Here is a 17,996-nt window from a genome sequence, read left to right as displayed (position 1 = left end):
GATAGATTCAGTATTCTAAAAGGCAATTCTTATTAGTTAGAAAGCCAAGACATTCCAACAGGATAGGTTAGTTTGTATAGTTTGGTTTCAGAAAGGTCCAGTGACCCTTTCACTTCCTATTTTCCTTGGCCATGTTGGGGTATCAGGTTAAGGATCAGGGCCTGATTCCTTTCCTTTTCACTTTCAAAACAGTAAGGTGAGCAGTTGGGTGCTTCAAAAAGAGTACAGGTGTGAGGTCTTCATAGCATTAGTTAACGAAGTTGGGGCCATTTCTCATTGAAACTGAAACTGAAAAATCAATTTTACTTAGCTAATTTACTTAGATTTGCTTTTTTTTTTTGCTGTGTCTTTGATTTTAAGGGGACTACTTCAGAACTTACTTCTTACAACTAGGAACAAGTTTTCTAAGCTAAATTCAAACTGCCAAAGAAGCACATAATAACCGGTTCTGATAGAGGTATTTACTATAATTAAAATCAGTAAGGTCATTTCATATACAATTTGCACCTGAAAGGAGCCCTGAAAGAAGAATATCTATAACATGTGATCACATTGCTTACACTCTTATTGCAGGGGCTAAATTAACATGTATGAGGCAATTAAAGAATACTCTTAATCTGGTAGGTCGTCCTCAATCTAAAAATTTTTTTCTTAGCTTATTAGCAAACTAAAAAGTCTAGTAACAATTAAGACTAAATCATAGTTTATTCGATTATTTTGTCAGCTTGACTGAAGGTTTTGTTTGTTTGTTTTTCTGTTTTCTCTTTCAGATGAATGGTTGAGACCGGTGATGAGAAAAGATAAACAGGTTTTAGTGCATTGGGGTTTTTACCCCGACAGGTAATGTTGCTGTGCCCTGAGATCTGGTATAAAGACCAAAGCAAGTCAGATTTATTTATATATTGTTTTATTTTCTGAATAGTGACAACTTTGTTGATTTGTGTTAGTCATTGTTCTCACTTTATTGAGTCTTTTATTGACTTTTTTCTTATTTAAGTTATAGAATTCAATGAAGTCATTTGTCTTTATCTCAAAAAACTGATATCTTTCATACATTTGCCAAGAATTCTTCAATATGGTATTATGCTGCTAATTTAGATTTGTTTCCTTCAAGAAATGAATTTTTTTCTAGTCTTTATGATTAATTAGTTTCGTTTTTTCAAAAACTACTCATGCCAAACTATTAAAGATGAAATTATTTTGTCTAAAATGAAATTTTTCTTGTTAGAAATTTATTTACCTGGTGTTGTTGCTGCTTTTATATAACTTGTGTGTTTCAGTTTCTGTAATATGAATAAAGAATATTACAAATAAGAGCTAGATATTAGTGAAAATGGCGGTCTTTGTTCATGGGAATAGGGATAACTTTTCATGTACTTAATTTTCCTAAACCTACAGTAGTGCTGCTTTGATGTTCATTTAATTCTTGTCATGTCAAGTGGAGATTCTCTTCATTGTGAATTTTTCAGGTCTGATCAGTTTCCTTTCACCTCCACCCTCATCTACTTCTTGCCTTTCCATATTATTTGAAGCAAATCCCAAACATACAACTTTAATCATAAATTTTTCAGCATAGGGCCGGCCCGGTGGCGCACTGGGTAGTGCGCCGCTTGGGAAGCGCGGCGGCGCTCCCGCTCGAGGGTTCGGATCCCGCATACAGACCGGTTCCCGCTCACTGGCTGAGCGAGGCGCGGGAGCAACGCCGAGGGTTGCAGTCCCGTTGCCGGTCCCGGTCCGGTGCGGGGGCGACACTGAGGGTTGCGATCCGTTGCCGGACACGGAAAAAGACAAAAATAAATAAATAAATAAATAAATAAAATTTTCAGCATATATTTCTAAAAGATAAACATTCAGTTTTTAAAAAGTAATTATATCATTGTCAATCCTAAAAAAGAACTGAACAATTTCTTAATATGAAATATCCAGTCAGTGTTGTCATATGTATGATGCATTTGATTGATTGATAGATATTTGTTTGAATTACAATTCAGATAAAATCAACATGTTGTGATCAGTTGGTATATGTAAGTACTTTTTAATTTATAGGGTCTCCCTCTGTCTTCCTGACCTCTCTTTGCAATGCATTGTTAAAGAAATGAGGTTGTTGGTTCTGTTCAGTTCACCACAGTGGATTTTTTAAGTGGCAACACTGAGGTGTATTTGAACAGGTTTCTGTGTTCTCTTTATTTCCTTTAAGTTAGTAGTTGAATCTAGAGATTGATCAGATTGCATTTCAGTGGGGGAGGAATACAACACACACTGTTGCATAGGTGTGTGTTCTTCATCAGGAGAAAAAATGTCTGGTTTTGTGTTGTTTTTAAGTTAATCTATTTAAGTAAGTTCATTTTACTTGTACTCATTTTTAGAAGAAGGAACTATATCTTTAGATATGTTCAAAATTTTAAGAGTATATGCATAGTGTTTTTATACAGGTTGAGTTCATTACAACTAAATCAACTGAGCTTGGTAATCAACTTCTGAACCATAATTGACAACTTTAAGTGACCTAATCTTTTAAAAATAATAACATTTGATTAAATGTTTTCTATAAAACACTTTGTCTCAAGGATTTAAGTCAGTGGTCCCCGGCACTACAAAAAAACACCTTTTAATATTACAGCAACTATTATAGGAAAGCAGTTTGCCATTCGAAACACTTAGCCTGTCATTGTAAATTTGAGTTTCCATCTATGTAAGAATAGTGTTCAAATAAATTTTATAATAACATATTATAAGTCATATTAGCTTGTTTGCTAACCTTTTTCTTATGGATCAAATAAAAATGTAGTAGCTGGCTCAGTTCTTGCCTTCCTTAGGGGCCTTGTTAGTTCACTTTTTAAAAAAAATTAACAGTGGCCTTTGCCCTGACTTCTATCTGTATTACATTTTCTCATCAAGACTTTTGAAGAATATAAAGTTAACATTTTTTTCTCACTATTGTAATTTTTACCTGGTGTCCTTTTGGTGGGGGGGGCAGCTTGCTGGTACAGGTATCCAAACCCCTTGGTGTTTGTTACAAGGCAGCGCTCTAACCAACTGAGCTAACTGGCCAGCCATTTACCTGGTATACTTAATTAATTGACAAAGGAACTTTTGTTCCAGCTCATGTTTAAGTGTTCCTAGAAAACTTACCAGAATGTTGTTAGTAGATACATAGACATGTGCTTGTTCCAAATGCTTTTGAACTGACTTTTTAAGTAGTGGCTTAAAGGAAGCCAGTACTTGTTATCATACTTGTATTTTGTTTAGATTTCACTTGGTTTTATAGTAATTTATTGGCCAGTGTAGTGGCATTAAGATTTGATTTGGTAGATAATTTTATGCTTATTTCTTAATTGTGTTAGAGTAGGTGAAGTGATTTATATCAGTGGGTTGGAGCTCATTGAGAAGCAGCTTTTGGAGCAAAGAGATGTGAAGAAGTGAGGAAGTGAGCTATATGGATATCCAGGCAGCAGGAAGTAACATGTGTAAAGTGCATGCAGGCTTGGTGGCATGTGTTGGAAGAATCCCACTAAAGCTTGTGTGGCTTGAATATAACATGAGAGAGGGGAGAGGAGTAGGAGGTGGAATCAGAGAGGCAGTCACAGGAACAGATCTTGAGGCCTGATAGGATTTTGACTCCCTCTGATTAGGTGAGAGCCATTGGAAGATTTTGAGCAGTGGAGTGATGTGGACTGAGTTTTCAGAAAGTTCACTCTGGCAATATGAAGGTTACTGGTGACTACTACTGGGGAGTTTTCTCAGCATAATGGTAAAGACAAAAGGTCTGATAACTTGCTATTAGTGGATCCTAATAATGTTTCTAAAATATGTTTTTGCTGTTTGATAAAATTCTTTCTAATGAATGAACTTAGATTCTAATTTGTTTTCTTTTTCATTTCCTTTGTAGTTATGACACTTGGATCCATAGTAGTGATGTTGATGCTGAAATTGAAGATCCACCAATTCCAGAAAAGCCATGGAAGGTGAATGATCCTTTTTTAAAAAAAGGAAAAAAAATTATTTTTTACATAATCTCATAGTTCTTCATAGCCCTTCTCCATAACATAGTTCTTTAAGGAAATACAGAACAGTGGTCTCCATTTCTTTTTATTCATTTAAGAGATACCCACTTCAGGGGCTGGCTGGTTATCTCAGTTGGTTAAAGCATGGTGCTGATAGCACCAGGTCCAGGGTTCTTGCCTGTACTGGCCAGCCACCAGAAAGAGAAACAAACGTAAAAAGAAATATGACGTGCCATTGAAGAGTTCATTATCTAGGTCAGGTAAGATGTTTACAGTGATGTTTGAGGAGAATCCAAAGCCAAGTCCACAGATTGTGATTTGAGAGTTGAAAGAGGAGTGTGAGGAGTAAAGTTGAATATCTTTGATGGTGTCATTTAGGAAGCCTGAAGCGGTGCCTATGTGACTTAGTATGATGTAGATGTATTTTATTAATCATTTCTATTACAATGATGAGTCCATTCATTGACTTTTTTTTTTCAACTTTTAATATGGAAATAATTTGAAAAGTTACAAGAATAGTACAAAACAAATTATTATTTTATATCCTTCTCTCAGATTCCCCTGTTATTAACTGTTTCAGGAAATGCAGTCTTGAAACAATGCTATTATCTAATACAAGGCCCATATTTCATTTTCATCAATTGTCCCAATAATATCCATTATAGTAAGTTTTTTGACTGATCCACCTCTGGATCATATTTGTCAGGCTTCTTTAGTCTTCTTTAATCTGTAACACTTCTGTAATCGTTCTTTTTCTTCCATGACATGGGCATTTTTGAATGATTTATGTCAGTAGTTTTTTAGAATGTCTCTGAATTTGAGTTTGTGTGATGTTTCCTCATTATTATATTCAGGCTTTGTATTTTTGGTTGGAATACATAAGTAATATTGTGTCCTTCTCAATGTATCACATCAGGAGATATATATGGTCAGTTTTTCCCATTTTTGCTGATATTCAGTTTGATTGTTAAAGGTAGTATCTGCCAGGTTTTTTCACTGTAACACTACCATTTTTCTTGTAACGAAAAGTATTTTATATGGAGTTATTTTGAGACTATATATCCTTTTTCTCATTAAATTTTTATCTAAAAGTTAGCTCATCCATTAATAATTTTTGCATGAGTTAGTTATTAATGGTACTTTTCTAACTCTATCCATTCCATCTATGCTTGTAATTGGCATTTTATAGTGAGAATGAGCTTTCTCTTCTCCATTCACATGTGTCATACTGTCAGTATATACTTAAAGAGCAGTGACATTATTACCATTTTTTGTTTTGATTAATTGTCAAATTGACCCACATTTGGTCAGTAGGAACTCATTAAAGTTGTCTCCTGTGATCTTTTGGCATTAGTCAGTTCATTTTTGCATACTTTTCTTTCTGGACAAAAATATGTTCCAAACCATTTTGTGCTTTCCTTGTCCTAGCCCTGGAATCAGCCATTTCTACAGGGCATTCTGGTTCCTTTCCATGAGAAGTGGTATTTATACATGATTATTATTTTTAAATTTTTTTTACTTTTTGGCACCTCTCCACTGTGTAGTGGGCTAGGGCCATGTCTGGGACACACGGCTGTGCTAGGGACGTCTATACGTGATTTTATTGACTGTTTTTATGTAGTATAATGAGCATTTAAGTTGAATCAAAATACTGGATTTTTGACCTGGTTCATTCTGTTTCTAATTGTGTGACCTTGAGAAAGACTTACTTAGCATTTGAGCTTCAGAATCCTTATGTGGAAAATGAGCTTAAATAAAAAATTTAAATAGTGTTTTTTAAAAAAACACTTTTATTTGGAATAGTGTCAAACCCACAGAAAGTTGCAAGAATAAGAATAGTACGTAGAATACCTCATAGCCTCACCAACACAATGTACATTATCAAGCTTTTGAATTTTTGCCAATTTTGATATGTGAGAAATGGTATCTCTGTTTAGTTTTAATTTGTATTTGTCTTTTTGTGAGGGAAGTTAAACGTCTTTTTTGTATGTGAAAGTGTCATTTTTGTCTTTTTGTGAACTATGTCTTTTTCCCATTTTTCTATAAGATTTTTTTCTTTTGTGATATCCTCCCTTCAGTTTTAAAAGTTCTTTAAATGTTGAGAATGTTAGCTGTTTATATGAGATGTTTATTGCAAATGTTTTCTCTTGGTTTTTCAATTGTATTTTGACGTTAGTTGTGTTTTTTTTTTCTTGCCATGCAAAAGTTATTATTTTTATGTGGTCACATTTTTCCATCTTTACCTTTAATGCATCAAGATTTTTAGTAGTAAAAGTATTTTCCTGCCTCACATTGCTGAGGAATTCACCACTGTTTTCTTCTAGCACTTATTACATTTGGATCTTTAATCTATTTTGAGTATATTCTTGTGTATGATGTAATGAATGGATCTCATTGTGTCTTTTTCAAATGGCTATCTAATTGTATATGTTAATAGTATTATCTATCCATTATATATACATTTACTAAAAAGATCACCGTTGTCTCAGTGATTTGACGTCCCACCTTTACTGTATACTAGGTTTCCTTATGTAGTTGAGTTAAATGTATTCTCTTAATATTGTATATCTGATGTTTTCCCTTTTAGCTCATTTTTCCTTGTCTCTTTTCATTTCTCCTTCCTTGTCTCTTTTTCTCCATTAAACTTCTAGGATATTTTATAGTGTATATAAATTTTAAAGTGTCTACTTTTTCTTTTTATTTTCATAATATTACTGTCATTGAAGTATTTTCTCATTTTATAGACATTACTAAAACTACAGTACCTGTTTAATAGAAGTCTGTTCATACCTGTATTCTAAATTATTTATTAGGGAAATGTTAAATTTGTTTCTAACAAAGAAAGGCCAGGCATTAAAAATTCTTATTATGTTAAATAGAGAATTTCTTTTTAGCCATCCATAAGCCATATAAAATTGGCTCTGGGTTACAAACAAATGCTGTACCTTCTTTTAAAGAGACAGTGTGAGAAGTATCCCTTTGAATGATAATTCTGTGACTTTTACATCTGTGCTCCTGATGATTCCTGGGTATAATTCACTAGAATGATAAGTGCTAGTAAGGCATGAGGAAAGTGATACCATTCTTTGGATTTGTTTTTAGGAAAATAGAATGACTTTTAAAAATAAATACTACAGCTAAAAATGCCCTGTCCATAATCAGAACAATTATTAATATCTTAAATGAGTGGTTAACAAACTTTGTTCATTGTATATCTTCAAGAGAGCCAAATAAAATACTCTTTTGTATATTCAGTTGTCATGTAATATTTTTCATTCAGTGTTTAAATAGTTGCTGAGTATGTGGTTTCTGTCACATTATAAATACTGTTTTAATGTATCTCTTGAAATCTAAATACTATTGGAATTCATACCCCACCTTTATCCATTTTAAAAATAAACAGGCTATTGCTTAAAAGTCGAATACATGATATATTTTCTTTTTCTCCTTGAAGTTGTATTTTTATTTCACTTACAACGGGATATTACTGATAGAATACTTTTTAATGCTTGAAAATCTTATATCCGAGACCTAGGGAAGAAGAGCTAATAATGTGTCTTTAGTCGTAAAATTCAAACTGAAATTCTTCCTCTTGTTTTCTGTATTATTTTATAAAACAGTACCCATGTATTATGTTGTTTTTCTAAAGGAAGTATGATTGCTGTGATGAAGAAAACAATTTTTAAAATTAAATTGCATATAATATATATTGCATAAAATATGGCTAAGAAAAAAGATCATGGTAAAACAAACACGTAGATAATTACCATTAACTTTGCAGTAGTCCTTGTGTTTGACCTGCCTTGTCAGAGGTAATCATTGTTCTAAATGTTCTGATTTTCTTTTTCTCCACTGTAATTTTGCTACATCTGTGTATAAGTGCGCAAAGCTTGTTTCAATTTTATGTATCTTTTTTTTTTTTTTTCTCCTTTTTGAGACCGGCCGCACCGCGCTCAGCCAGTGAGCGCTGTGAGCGCACTGGTCATCCCTATATAGGATCTGAACCCGCGGCGGAAGCGCTGCTGCGCTCCCAGCGCCGCACCCTCCCGAGTGCGCCACGGGCTCGGCCCAATTTCATGTATCTTAAAAGCTTTAAATATCAGTGTAGTTATATTATTTTGGTAAGTTACTTTTTTTTTTTTAGCATTATGTTCCTGAGATTTTATCATAATATAGGATATAGTAATAAAAGTAATCTTCTGTATGAATATATCACAGTATTTCCATTGTAATGCGAATGGGCATGTGGTTGTTTTTCACTTCAGGATGTTATGAACAAATGTTGCTATAAACTTTCTTGAACATGCTTCTTTTTTATATATGTTCAGAATGGATTTGCTGGTTCAGCGAGTATACATTCATCTTTTCTAAACAATGCCATATTGTTTTCCAAATGGTTGTAAAATTCTATTTTGCCAGGAGTGTATGGATTTTCTGGTTGCTGCACATTCTGGCCAATGCTTGGTGTTTTTTTACTTTTTAATGTTTGTCTCTCTGGTGAATGTGGTATCTCATCGTGGTTTTAATTTGTATTTCTCTTATTATTACATAGTTTTATCATTTTTTCACAAATTCTTTGACCTTAGGTGTTTCTTCTTCTATGAAGTGCCTATTTTTCATATTTTATTCCCTTCCTTTTTTTTCATCAAGGGCGTCTTGGGTTTTTACCCTTTTGTATAAATTTTAGAATCATCTTGTTGAGGTCCATATAAAAAACTCATTGGGATTTTGATTGGAATTAAATTGACTTTATAGATCAATTTACAGAAAACTGAAACCTTTATAATATTTAATCTATCAATCTGCGGATGTGATTTGTCTCCCATATATCTTTTAGTGAAGCTGTATAGTTTTTTTCACACCTCATTGATCATTATCTAATGATCATATGGTAATTAAGGTATGTTTTTGGAGAAATTTTTCTTCCTTAATCTCACATATGAAATGTCAGTTGTGTAAAACAACTTTTATGTAAGGGTTGGAAAATTCTAGCCTGTGAGCCAACCACCTGTTTTTGTACATAAAGTTTTGTTGGAACACAGCCACATCCATTTGTTTACGTATTGTCTATTGCTACTTTTTCACTACAGCAGCAGAGTTGAGTAGTTAAGACAGAGACTGCATGGTTGCAATTGTAGTATATTTGCTATCTAACCCTTTAAGATGGTTTGCCATCCCCTTCTATATATATTGCCCCGTTACCTCAGTGATTAAAAAAAACCAAACACACAAAACAAAATTTTACAACTACCTTTAAATGTAGTATAAGGAGTTACATCCAAACCAATCTCTCCTTGAAAACTTAGAAAACTTAACAAATGTGAAATGAGTTATCCAATGTCAGAACTACTCAATCCACAAGATGACTTAACACCTTCAATCAGATATAATATCTTTGTGTATAGTAAGATGGGGCATGTTCTACATCAGTCTAGTCAGAACAGAGTAAGTGGTTACTTAGAAAAAAATGTAGATGAAAGGAAAAACCATATGACTCATGAGTCATATAATATTGTAAGGTACTACTGAAGGATTTTTAGAAATTTATTTTCCTGAAGTTCATAGTGTCAGAAGTTTAAGATGGGGATTGATTGTAGAACTTACCGTGGTATCATTTTATCGATAAGGAAACTGAGCTCCAGAAGTTAGGTATTTTGTCCCAGGCCACATAACCTATTATATTATTCTGACACTAAGGTATTTTTATGAGAGAGATAATAGAACACGGTGTTTTAAGAGCTCAGATGGAACTCAGTGCAAATCCAAGCTTTGCCTCTAGTTAGGTGTATAACTAGGCAGCTTACTAAAACTCTGTTTGACCTAGTTTGCTAATTTGGAAAGCTGGAGAGACTAATACAGACAGTCTCTTTTTTTTTTTTTTTTTTTGTTTTTTGTCTTTTTCCGTGTCCGGCACCGGATCGCAACCCTCAGTGTTGCCCCCGTACCGGACCAGGGACTGGCAACGGGACCGCAACCCTCGGCGTTGCTCCCGCGCCTCGCTCAGCCAGTGAGCGGGAACCGGTCTGTATGTGGGATCCGAACTCTCGGGCGGGAGCGCCGCCGCGCTTCCCAAGCGGCGCACTATCCAGTGCGCCACCGGGCCGGCCCTACAGACAGTCTCTAACTTATGGTGGTTTGGTCTTTCAACTTTATGGTGGTGCAAAGGTGATATGAATACAGTACAAACCGTACTTTGAGTACCCATACAATAATTCTGTTTTTCACTTTCAGTACAGTATCTAATGAATTACATGAGATAGTCAAAACTTTATTATTTGTGTTAGATGACTTTGCCAACTTTAGATTAATGTAAGTGTTCTGAGCATGTTTAAGGTAGGGTAAGTTAAATTATGATGTTCAATAGGTTAGGTGTATTAAGTGCTTTTTCCATTTAAATGATATTTTTAATTTATGACAAGTTTATTGACATGTAATGCCATTGTAAGTCAAGGAGCATGTGTTACCAGCTCCTTGCTTTACCATGCTGGGAGGATTAAATGAGATCATATATATGTGAGGTGTTCCGCATAGTGCCTGGTATAAACAGTTGTTAGCTATCACATATTGTTCTAGCATACTTTCTCAAGAGATTTCTTTCAAAGATTTCTGGATAAAGGATGTACAGTGTCAGTATTTAGCTTTTTTTTTTTTTTAATAACAATATATATGCACTTTTACCACACTTTAGAAAACACTATTCTGCTTGACATAGATTTTCTAAAACATCAGTGTGTTAATTTACCCTTCTCGAGAGTATCTCAACACAGTAAAAGCCATATACGACAAACCCACTGCCAGTATCATCCAAGAACAGGAACAAGACAAGGATACCCACTCTCACCACTCTTATTTAACATAGTTTTGGAAGTACTAGCCAGAGCTATAAAGGGCATCCAGATTGGAAAAGATGAAATCAGACTGTCCCGGTTTACAGATGATGTGATCCTATATATAGAAAAATATGCAGACTCCGCCAAAAAACTTAGAGCTGATAAACAATTTCAATCAAGTTTCAGGGTACAAAATCAAAATGCAAAAATCAGCTTCAGTGTTTTTATACTCCAGTACTCCAATAACAGAAGCAGAAAAAGAAATCAAGAAAGCTAGCACATTTACAGTAGTCACCAAAAAAAATAAAATACCTAGGAATAAACTTAACCAAGGATGTAAAAGATCTCTACAACGAGAACCAGAAAAGATGGAAAGACATTCCATGCTCTTGGATTGGAAGAATTAACATTGTGGAAATATCTGTACTGCCCAAAAGGATCTACAGATTGAGTGCAAACCCTATCAAAATACCAATGACATTCTCCACAGAATTAGAAAAAACAGTTTTAACATTCATATGGAACAACAAAAGACCCTAAATAGCCAAAGCAATCCTGAAAAAAAAAAAAAAGCCAGAGGCATTACATTACCTGACTTGAAATTATACTGCCAAGCTATAATAACCAAAACAGCACGGTACTAGCATAAAACAGACACTTGGATCAATGGAACAGAATAGAAAACCCAGAAATCAACTGATGTTTGACAAAGGCACAAATAACGTATGTTGAGGAAACATACAATGAAGAGTACTGCCTCTTCAATAAATGGTGCTGAGAAAACTGGACATCCATATGTAGAAAAATGAAACTAGACCTGTACTTCACCCTATGACCCAAATCAACTCAAAATGGATTCAAGTCTTAAATATAAGACCTGAAACTACTATAAATCTCCTAAAAGAAAATTTCAGGGAAATACTTCAGGATGTAGGACTGGACAAAGACTTTTTGAATAAGACCCCAAAAGCACAAGCAACAAAAGAAAAAATAAATGGGATTACATCAGACCAAAAAACCTCTGCACAGCAAAAGAAACCATTAATGGAATGAAAAGACAACCTACAGAATGGGAGAAAATATTTGCTAACCACACATCTGGCAAGGGATTAATATCCGTAATATACAAGGTACTCAAACAACTTAACAGTAAAAAAAACAAGTAACCTGGTTAAAAAATGGGCAAAGGATCTGAATTGACATTTCTCAAAGGAAGATAAAGGGCCAGCAGACACATGAAAAGATGTGCAGTATCACTAAGCATCAGGGAAATGCAAATCAAAACCACACAGAGGTATTACCTCACCCCAGTTAGACTGGCTGTTATCAAAGAGAATAAATGCTGACGAGGATGTGGAGAAAGGGGAAGTGTTCGTGGGACTAAATTAGTGTAGCCATTATGGAAAACAGTATGGAGATCTCTCAAACAACCACAGATAGTACTGCCATATGATCTATCCCACTGCTGGGTATATACCCAAAAGAATGGAAATCATCATGTCGAAGAGATACCTGCACTCCCATGTTTATCACAGTTCTATTTACAACAGGCAAGAGTTGGAACCAATCTAAATATCCATTGATCAACAACTGGTTAAGGAAAACGTGGTATATATACTCAATGGAATACAACTCTGCCATAAAAAATAATGAAATTCTGCCATTTGCAGCAATGTGGCTGAACTTAGAGAAAATTATGTTAAGTGAATAAGCCAGGCACAGAAAGAGAAATACCACATGTCCTCACTCATAAGTGGGAGCTAAAAATAAATAAATAAAAAGAAAAAGATAAAACAATCACAATAATACATGGAACATTCCAAAGGATAGAACAGAACTGAGGTTACCAGAGGTGGGAAAGGGGGAGTTTGAGGCAGGGCTAGTGAAAAATTGTAAAGGGCCACAAAAAATGATTACATTGTGTAATGTTGAATATATTAATGATCCTAATTTGAGCACCACATATTGCACACAACTATTGATGCAGTACCCCACAGATACAATTATGTTTCAGTAAAAAATGTACTCTTTAACACAGTCATTTTTCTTTCTCTAGTTAACTTGACACTTCTCATGTGCTTTGTTTATACACTCTTACCATACTATATGCATTCAGGAATCTTACCAGGTTACATTATTGGAAGTCTTATTATCTCTGACAGGGAATTAATTTTGGCGGGGGAGGGCAGGGGCTGGCTGGTAACAGGACCTTGGTGGTATCACCACCATGCTCTAACCAACTGAGCTAACTGGCCAGCCTACAGGGTATTAATTTTATGTTTGTATATATTACTACAGTTTTCAAGTGGAGAGGAGTCATGTAGTAGATACATGAAAAGTATCTGAAAGGTATCTTGAATGACTGATTTGGTAACCCCTTTTTTAAAGCAACAGAGCAGTGGGGAGCTTAGATTGACAGAATATTTTTATTAGGAAGTTCTTATTGTCTTGCGGTGATTGCCACATTGTTTCTTGTTTTTGCAGTGTTCTAGGAAGGCGTCACAGTTGTAATTTCTACTCTCTTGGTTCTTATGATAGTAGCTTAGTGGTTCTTGGCCTGGCATGTTCAGGGCAATTGTAACCAATTCCTCCCCTTCTCCCCTGCCCCAGATTTGAGATGTGTATAGTAGTTCCACTCAGGGAGTAATTGTCTAGTGCCAAATTCCAGTTGTGCCCTCCCTGAGTGAGTAATGTTGGATAAAATGGAATATTATATAGGCTAAGTCTGTGGTTTAAGTATCAGTCTGTATCTGTTCATCTACATCTGTCCAACACTTCATTTTATTGGTTCTTCCTGAAGAGCATTAACTAAAAGAAAAGAAGTGGCCATATAAAGGACTGGGAAGAACCCAGCATTTGACTCTCACTTCGTCAACTGTCCTACCCCCCGACCTCGCCTATCCCTGAAAGGTCTGAAAGGTCACGTATATTTGATGGTGCTAGGTGATTGGTCCTTGTAAATGTTTCTCTTTCATCATTACTTAGAGTGGTGTTGATTGCATAAATGTAGAAACATCCTTTGTTCCTAAAGCAGTGTCTGTCTTTGGCTCTGTGCTGTTAAGTGTTTTTATTAGTGATTTTCATGAAGATAAAGATGATATGGTTATCGAATTTAAAGGTCTTAGCTATCTGAATCTAAGTTTAAGCCAAGTAATTGAGGCTTTTTGTCCTTGTTTACTCAGTAAATGAAATGGAATAAAAATTAGAAATGGTTAAGTTGCAACTCTCATATCATTACTACTATTAAGTTTAATAAGTTTTACGCAGTTGAAGCTTTGAGAATAATAAATCAGCTTTTTTTCTTTTGCATTCTTTAAATGTTTAAGTGTTTAATTATTTATGTAGATATTCATGTTTTGTTGTGGTTGTAGGTTCATGTGAAATGGATTTTGGACACTGACATTTTCAATGAATGGATGAATGAGGAGGATTACGAGGTGGACGAGAACAGGAAACCTGTGAGTTTTCGTCAGCGAATTTCAACAAAGAACGAAGAGGTATTTTGTTTGGCACTATTTCTCACCACTAGATGTTTCTTCTTTCTTGGCCTAAATGTTATCAAATCTTCATCAATAAGCTGTCACATACAAATCAAAGTGCATCAGCCATCAAGTACATGTAAGAGTTCCTAAGAGGTCGTAACAACCATCTCAGGAGCTGGCATCCCCCCAAAAAGGGCATGTAAATCTTAAAGGGTCATTAAGATTTAAAGGGGCTCATGCAGTCTGGCAGTTGGACAGCTGATTTTATCCACTAGATCAGAGTTTTAATTTTGAATACCAAATATTACCACAGCATAATTTAATTTAGCTATTAAATTTCCTGGGGAAAACTTGTCTATTTATATTTTTTAATAACTCAGTTAATGCACAGACAGTAGTTAGTACAAAGTATAGGCCTTAAAAGTCTCACAGTTCCAGTTTAGTCCTTTATAGGGTGGGGAACTTGACATTTAATACGCTTTAATCGTTTAAGAAGTTCAACCACTTAAATATCCATGCTTCCTTATAAGTCATACCTTGTGAGGTAGGTGAGTCACTAGAAGAAAACATTAGAAAGAGACCTGTGATTCTGAAGTTCTTTTCACTGGAGACACTTAAAATTTTTGCTTTTTGCATTATTTTTTTTCGAAAAATCTTTGAGACAGAGATACTGTTTGAACCATTAACATAGAAAGTACAGTTCTTTCATATATATTTTTAGTCCTGTGACTTTTCTACTGAAACATGTCACACTATGTATGTGAGGGTACATACATTTACCCTCATATACCCTTGGAAAAATGAATTAAAAGAGAATATGAATCTTTCCATGAGATTTTGAAATACACTCATTCATATATTGTTTATTTTTAAGGAAAATATTTTAAAATGGAGTATGTTTCATATTTTTTCATTTTTAGTTTCTCTTTATTTGTTTTGTAAATTGATTCTTTAAATTTTTTTTATATTTGTTTTCCCTTAATACATTTTATTTTTTTATTTTTTATTTATTTTTTCTCCTTTTTGTCATTTTTACTGACCGGTAACGGGATTGCAACCCTTGGTGTTGCGCCCGCACCGCGCTCAGCCAGTGAGCGGGAACCAGTCTCCACATGGGATCCGAACCCTCAGAGGAAGCGCCGCCGTGCTCCCAAGTGGTGCACTCTCCAGTGCGCTACCGGGCCGGCCCCCTTAATACATTTTTTTTTTTAATTTTTTATTTATTTTTTCTCCTTTTTGTCATTTTTACTGACCGGTAACGGGATTGCACCCCTTGGTGTTGCGCCCGCACCGCGCTCAGCCAGTGAGCGGGAACCAGTCTCCACATGGGATCCGAACCCTCAGAGGAAGCGCCGCCGTGCTCCCAAGTGGTGCACTCTCCAGTGCGCCACCGGGCCGGCCCCCTTAATACATTTTAAACCATATCTTGTATATTATTAGGAACATTCTTTTTTTTTTTTTTTTCCTTTTTTGTCTTTTTTCGTGACCGGCAACGGATCGCAACCCTCAGTGTCACGCCCGTACCGGACCGGGACCGGCAACGGGATCGCAACCCTCGGTGTTGCCCCCGCACCTCGCTCAGCCAGTGAGCGGCCGGTCTGTATGTGGGATCCGAACCCTCAGTGGGAGCGCCGCCGCGCTTCCCAAGCGGTGCACTGTAGCAGTGCGCCACCGGGCTGGCCCCTATTAGGAATATTCTAATCTCCATATTACATGATTAAACTGGCCTGTTCACACCCACCCTGTTTAGATTTAGATAGTTTATTCATTTCTTTTAGGGGGATTATATAAAAATTGATTTATTATCTCTTTTTAAAAAATTAACTTCATATTTACTCTACAACTGAAAGGTGTATATAGTTTAGATTTTCTTCCAAAGTGTTCTTACAGACCTGTAAGATACTTAAGATTCCCAATTTGATGCTACAGAGCTACTGAAAGGAAACACAGGTGCAAGAAATATGAGGGTAACAGATAAAATTAATGTTTAATTTGTATTTTGATCTCTTGATTTTTTTCTTTTTTCCCCTGAAACCCAGATGCTTTTACCTATCTAATATTTTGGATCATTTTAGGTGTTTTTTCTTTATTATAGCCTGTTTTATTAAAACAGTAATTATGTACAGGTTGATTTTTGGCAGCTGGGAATGGGATCTTAACCCTCAATCTTGGTGTTACAACATCACACTCTAAACAACTGAGCTAACTGGCCACCCCCAGGTTGACATTTGTACTCATATATTGGTCTTGTATCTTGCAACTTTTCTGAACTTGTTTGTAGCTCTAATAGTGTTTTTTTGTGTGTGGATTCAGTAGTGTTTTCTATGTATAAGATTTGGTCATCTGTACATAGGAATAGTTTTACTTCTACGGGTTGGCTTTGAAATGATGTTACAATCTTATTTAACAACTTTTGTGCCATGAAGTATCTCTTCGATCCCTTTTACCAATTAATTTAAAAGTACTTTCTATAATGGTACATTTTCATAGGATCATTTGGCCTGTCTTTGTATTTCATCAGTTTAATAGCATGTGTTTCATAATTTTTCAGTAGTTATTGAAAATGCTTTTTATACCTGGAAGCACAGAGGGTGAACAGTAATAGCATTAGTTGTACAGGGTTTAGGCATGTTTGTATTATAGCATAGTTTGAGTACCTGTGGGGTGGTGCTGGTAATTCCATTGGTGATGCATCACTTGAAAGGTCAGGGAAGGTCTCTTCATTGCTGGTGGTCCTAGATGCTTAATGATGTGGCTTTCATTTGCTTTGAACTATCTTTGTTTGTGGAAACTCACCTTTGCACAAGGGTTTATAAAAACTGAGGAGTCAGCAAAGCTGGCTGATACTTATTTTCATTTACTTCTTCCTAGCCAGTCAGAAGTCCAGAGAGAAGAGATAGAAAAGCATCAGCTAATGCTCGAAAGAGGAAACATTCTCCTTCACCTCCCCCTGCCACACCCACAGAATCACGAAAGAAGAGCGGGAAGAAAGGGTAAGAACTGCAACATAAAAGGCATTAAAATAAATTCCAAAGGACTTTCCAGACTTTTACATCTACATTGGAAATTTTGTTGAAAGTAAGTCATACTTTTTTTTGTTTTGTTTTTTGTTTTTGTTTTTTTTAAAGATGACCGGTAAGGGGATCTTAACCCTTGACTTGGTGTTGTCAGCACCACGCTCACCCAGTGAGCTAACCGGCCATCCCTATATGGGATCCGAACCCGGGGCCTTGGCATTATCAGAATCACACTCTCCCGAGTGAGCCACGGGCCGGCCCAGAAAGTAAGTCATACTTTGACTTGGTTGGAAGTCTTTTGCTTTGATAGCTTGTCTTTTTATGCATTGTTATCTTATAGGCATCTTATGTTGTATTTATAAAAAGGAACCTTTAATACAATATTTTTTCTGTACATATATATCAAGAATCGTGGCTGGTAAGGAGTTTAAGAAATGATATGCACCATGGTGTCTCTCATTTTACCAACTGTCTCATTTGTGATTCAGTTGATTCATAGACGAGATGAGCTTGTGGCCGTTTGATGTTCTGCAAAGCATGACAGCATAGTGCCTTCTTCAGAGCAATATGTTTGTACTTACTGAGCCATGCTTGAGTGAGGATTGTAGTTTCTACTGAATAGGTTATTGTGGTGATAAAATGAGACTGTAAAGCCCTTGCATA

General features: G+C 35.5%; 1 protein-coding gene across 2 annotated transcripts in view; it reads left to right on the top strand.

The window, feature by feature from the left end:
- Positions 1–775: 775 nt before the first annotated feature.
- SMARCC1 (SWI/SNF related, matrix associated, actin dependent regulator of chromatin, subfamily c, member 1) overlaps positions 776–17,996 on the top strand; it is a 117,472-nt gene continuing 100,251 nt past the window's right edge. For both annotated transcript variants that reach the window (XM_008572148.1, XM_008572147.1), the window contains exons 1-4: positions 776–840; positions 3,890–3,965; positions 14,206–14,331; positions 17,188–17,309. In XM_008572148.1, coding sequence (XP_008570370.1) covers positions 791–840; positions 3,890–3,965; positions 14,206–14,331; positions 17,188–17,309 — 374 coding nt within the window. In that variant the 5' untranslated portion in view covers positions 776–790. The remainder of the gene's footprint in view (positions 841–3,889; positions 3,966–14,205; positions 14,332–17,187; positions 17,310–17,996) is intronic.

This window comes from Galeopterus variegatus, unplaced genomic scaffold, assembly GCF_000696425.1.
Source record: "Galeopterus variegatus unplaced genomic scaffold, G_variegatus-3.0.2 Scaffold757, whole genome shotgun sequence".
NCBI classification, from domain to species: domain Eukaryota; kingdom Metazoa; phylum Chordata; class Mammalia; order Dermoptera; family Cynocephalidae; genus Galeopterus; species Galeopterus variegatus.
The sequence above is the reverse complement of the archived record's forward strand: the minus strand, read 5'-3'. Positions and strand labels throughout refer to the sequence as shown.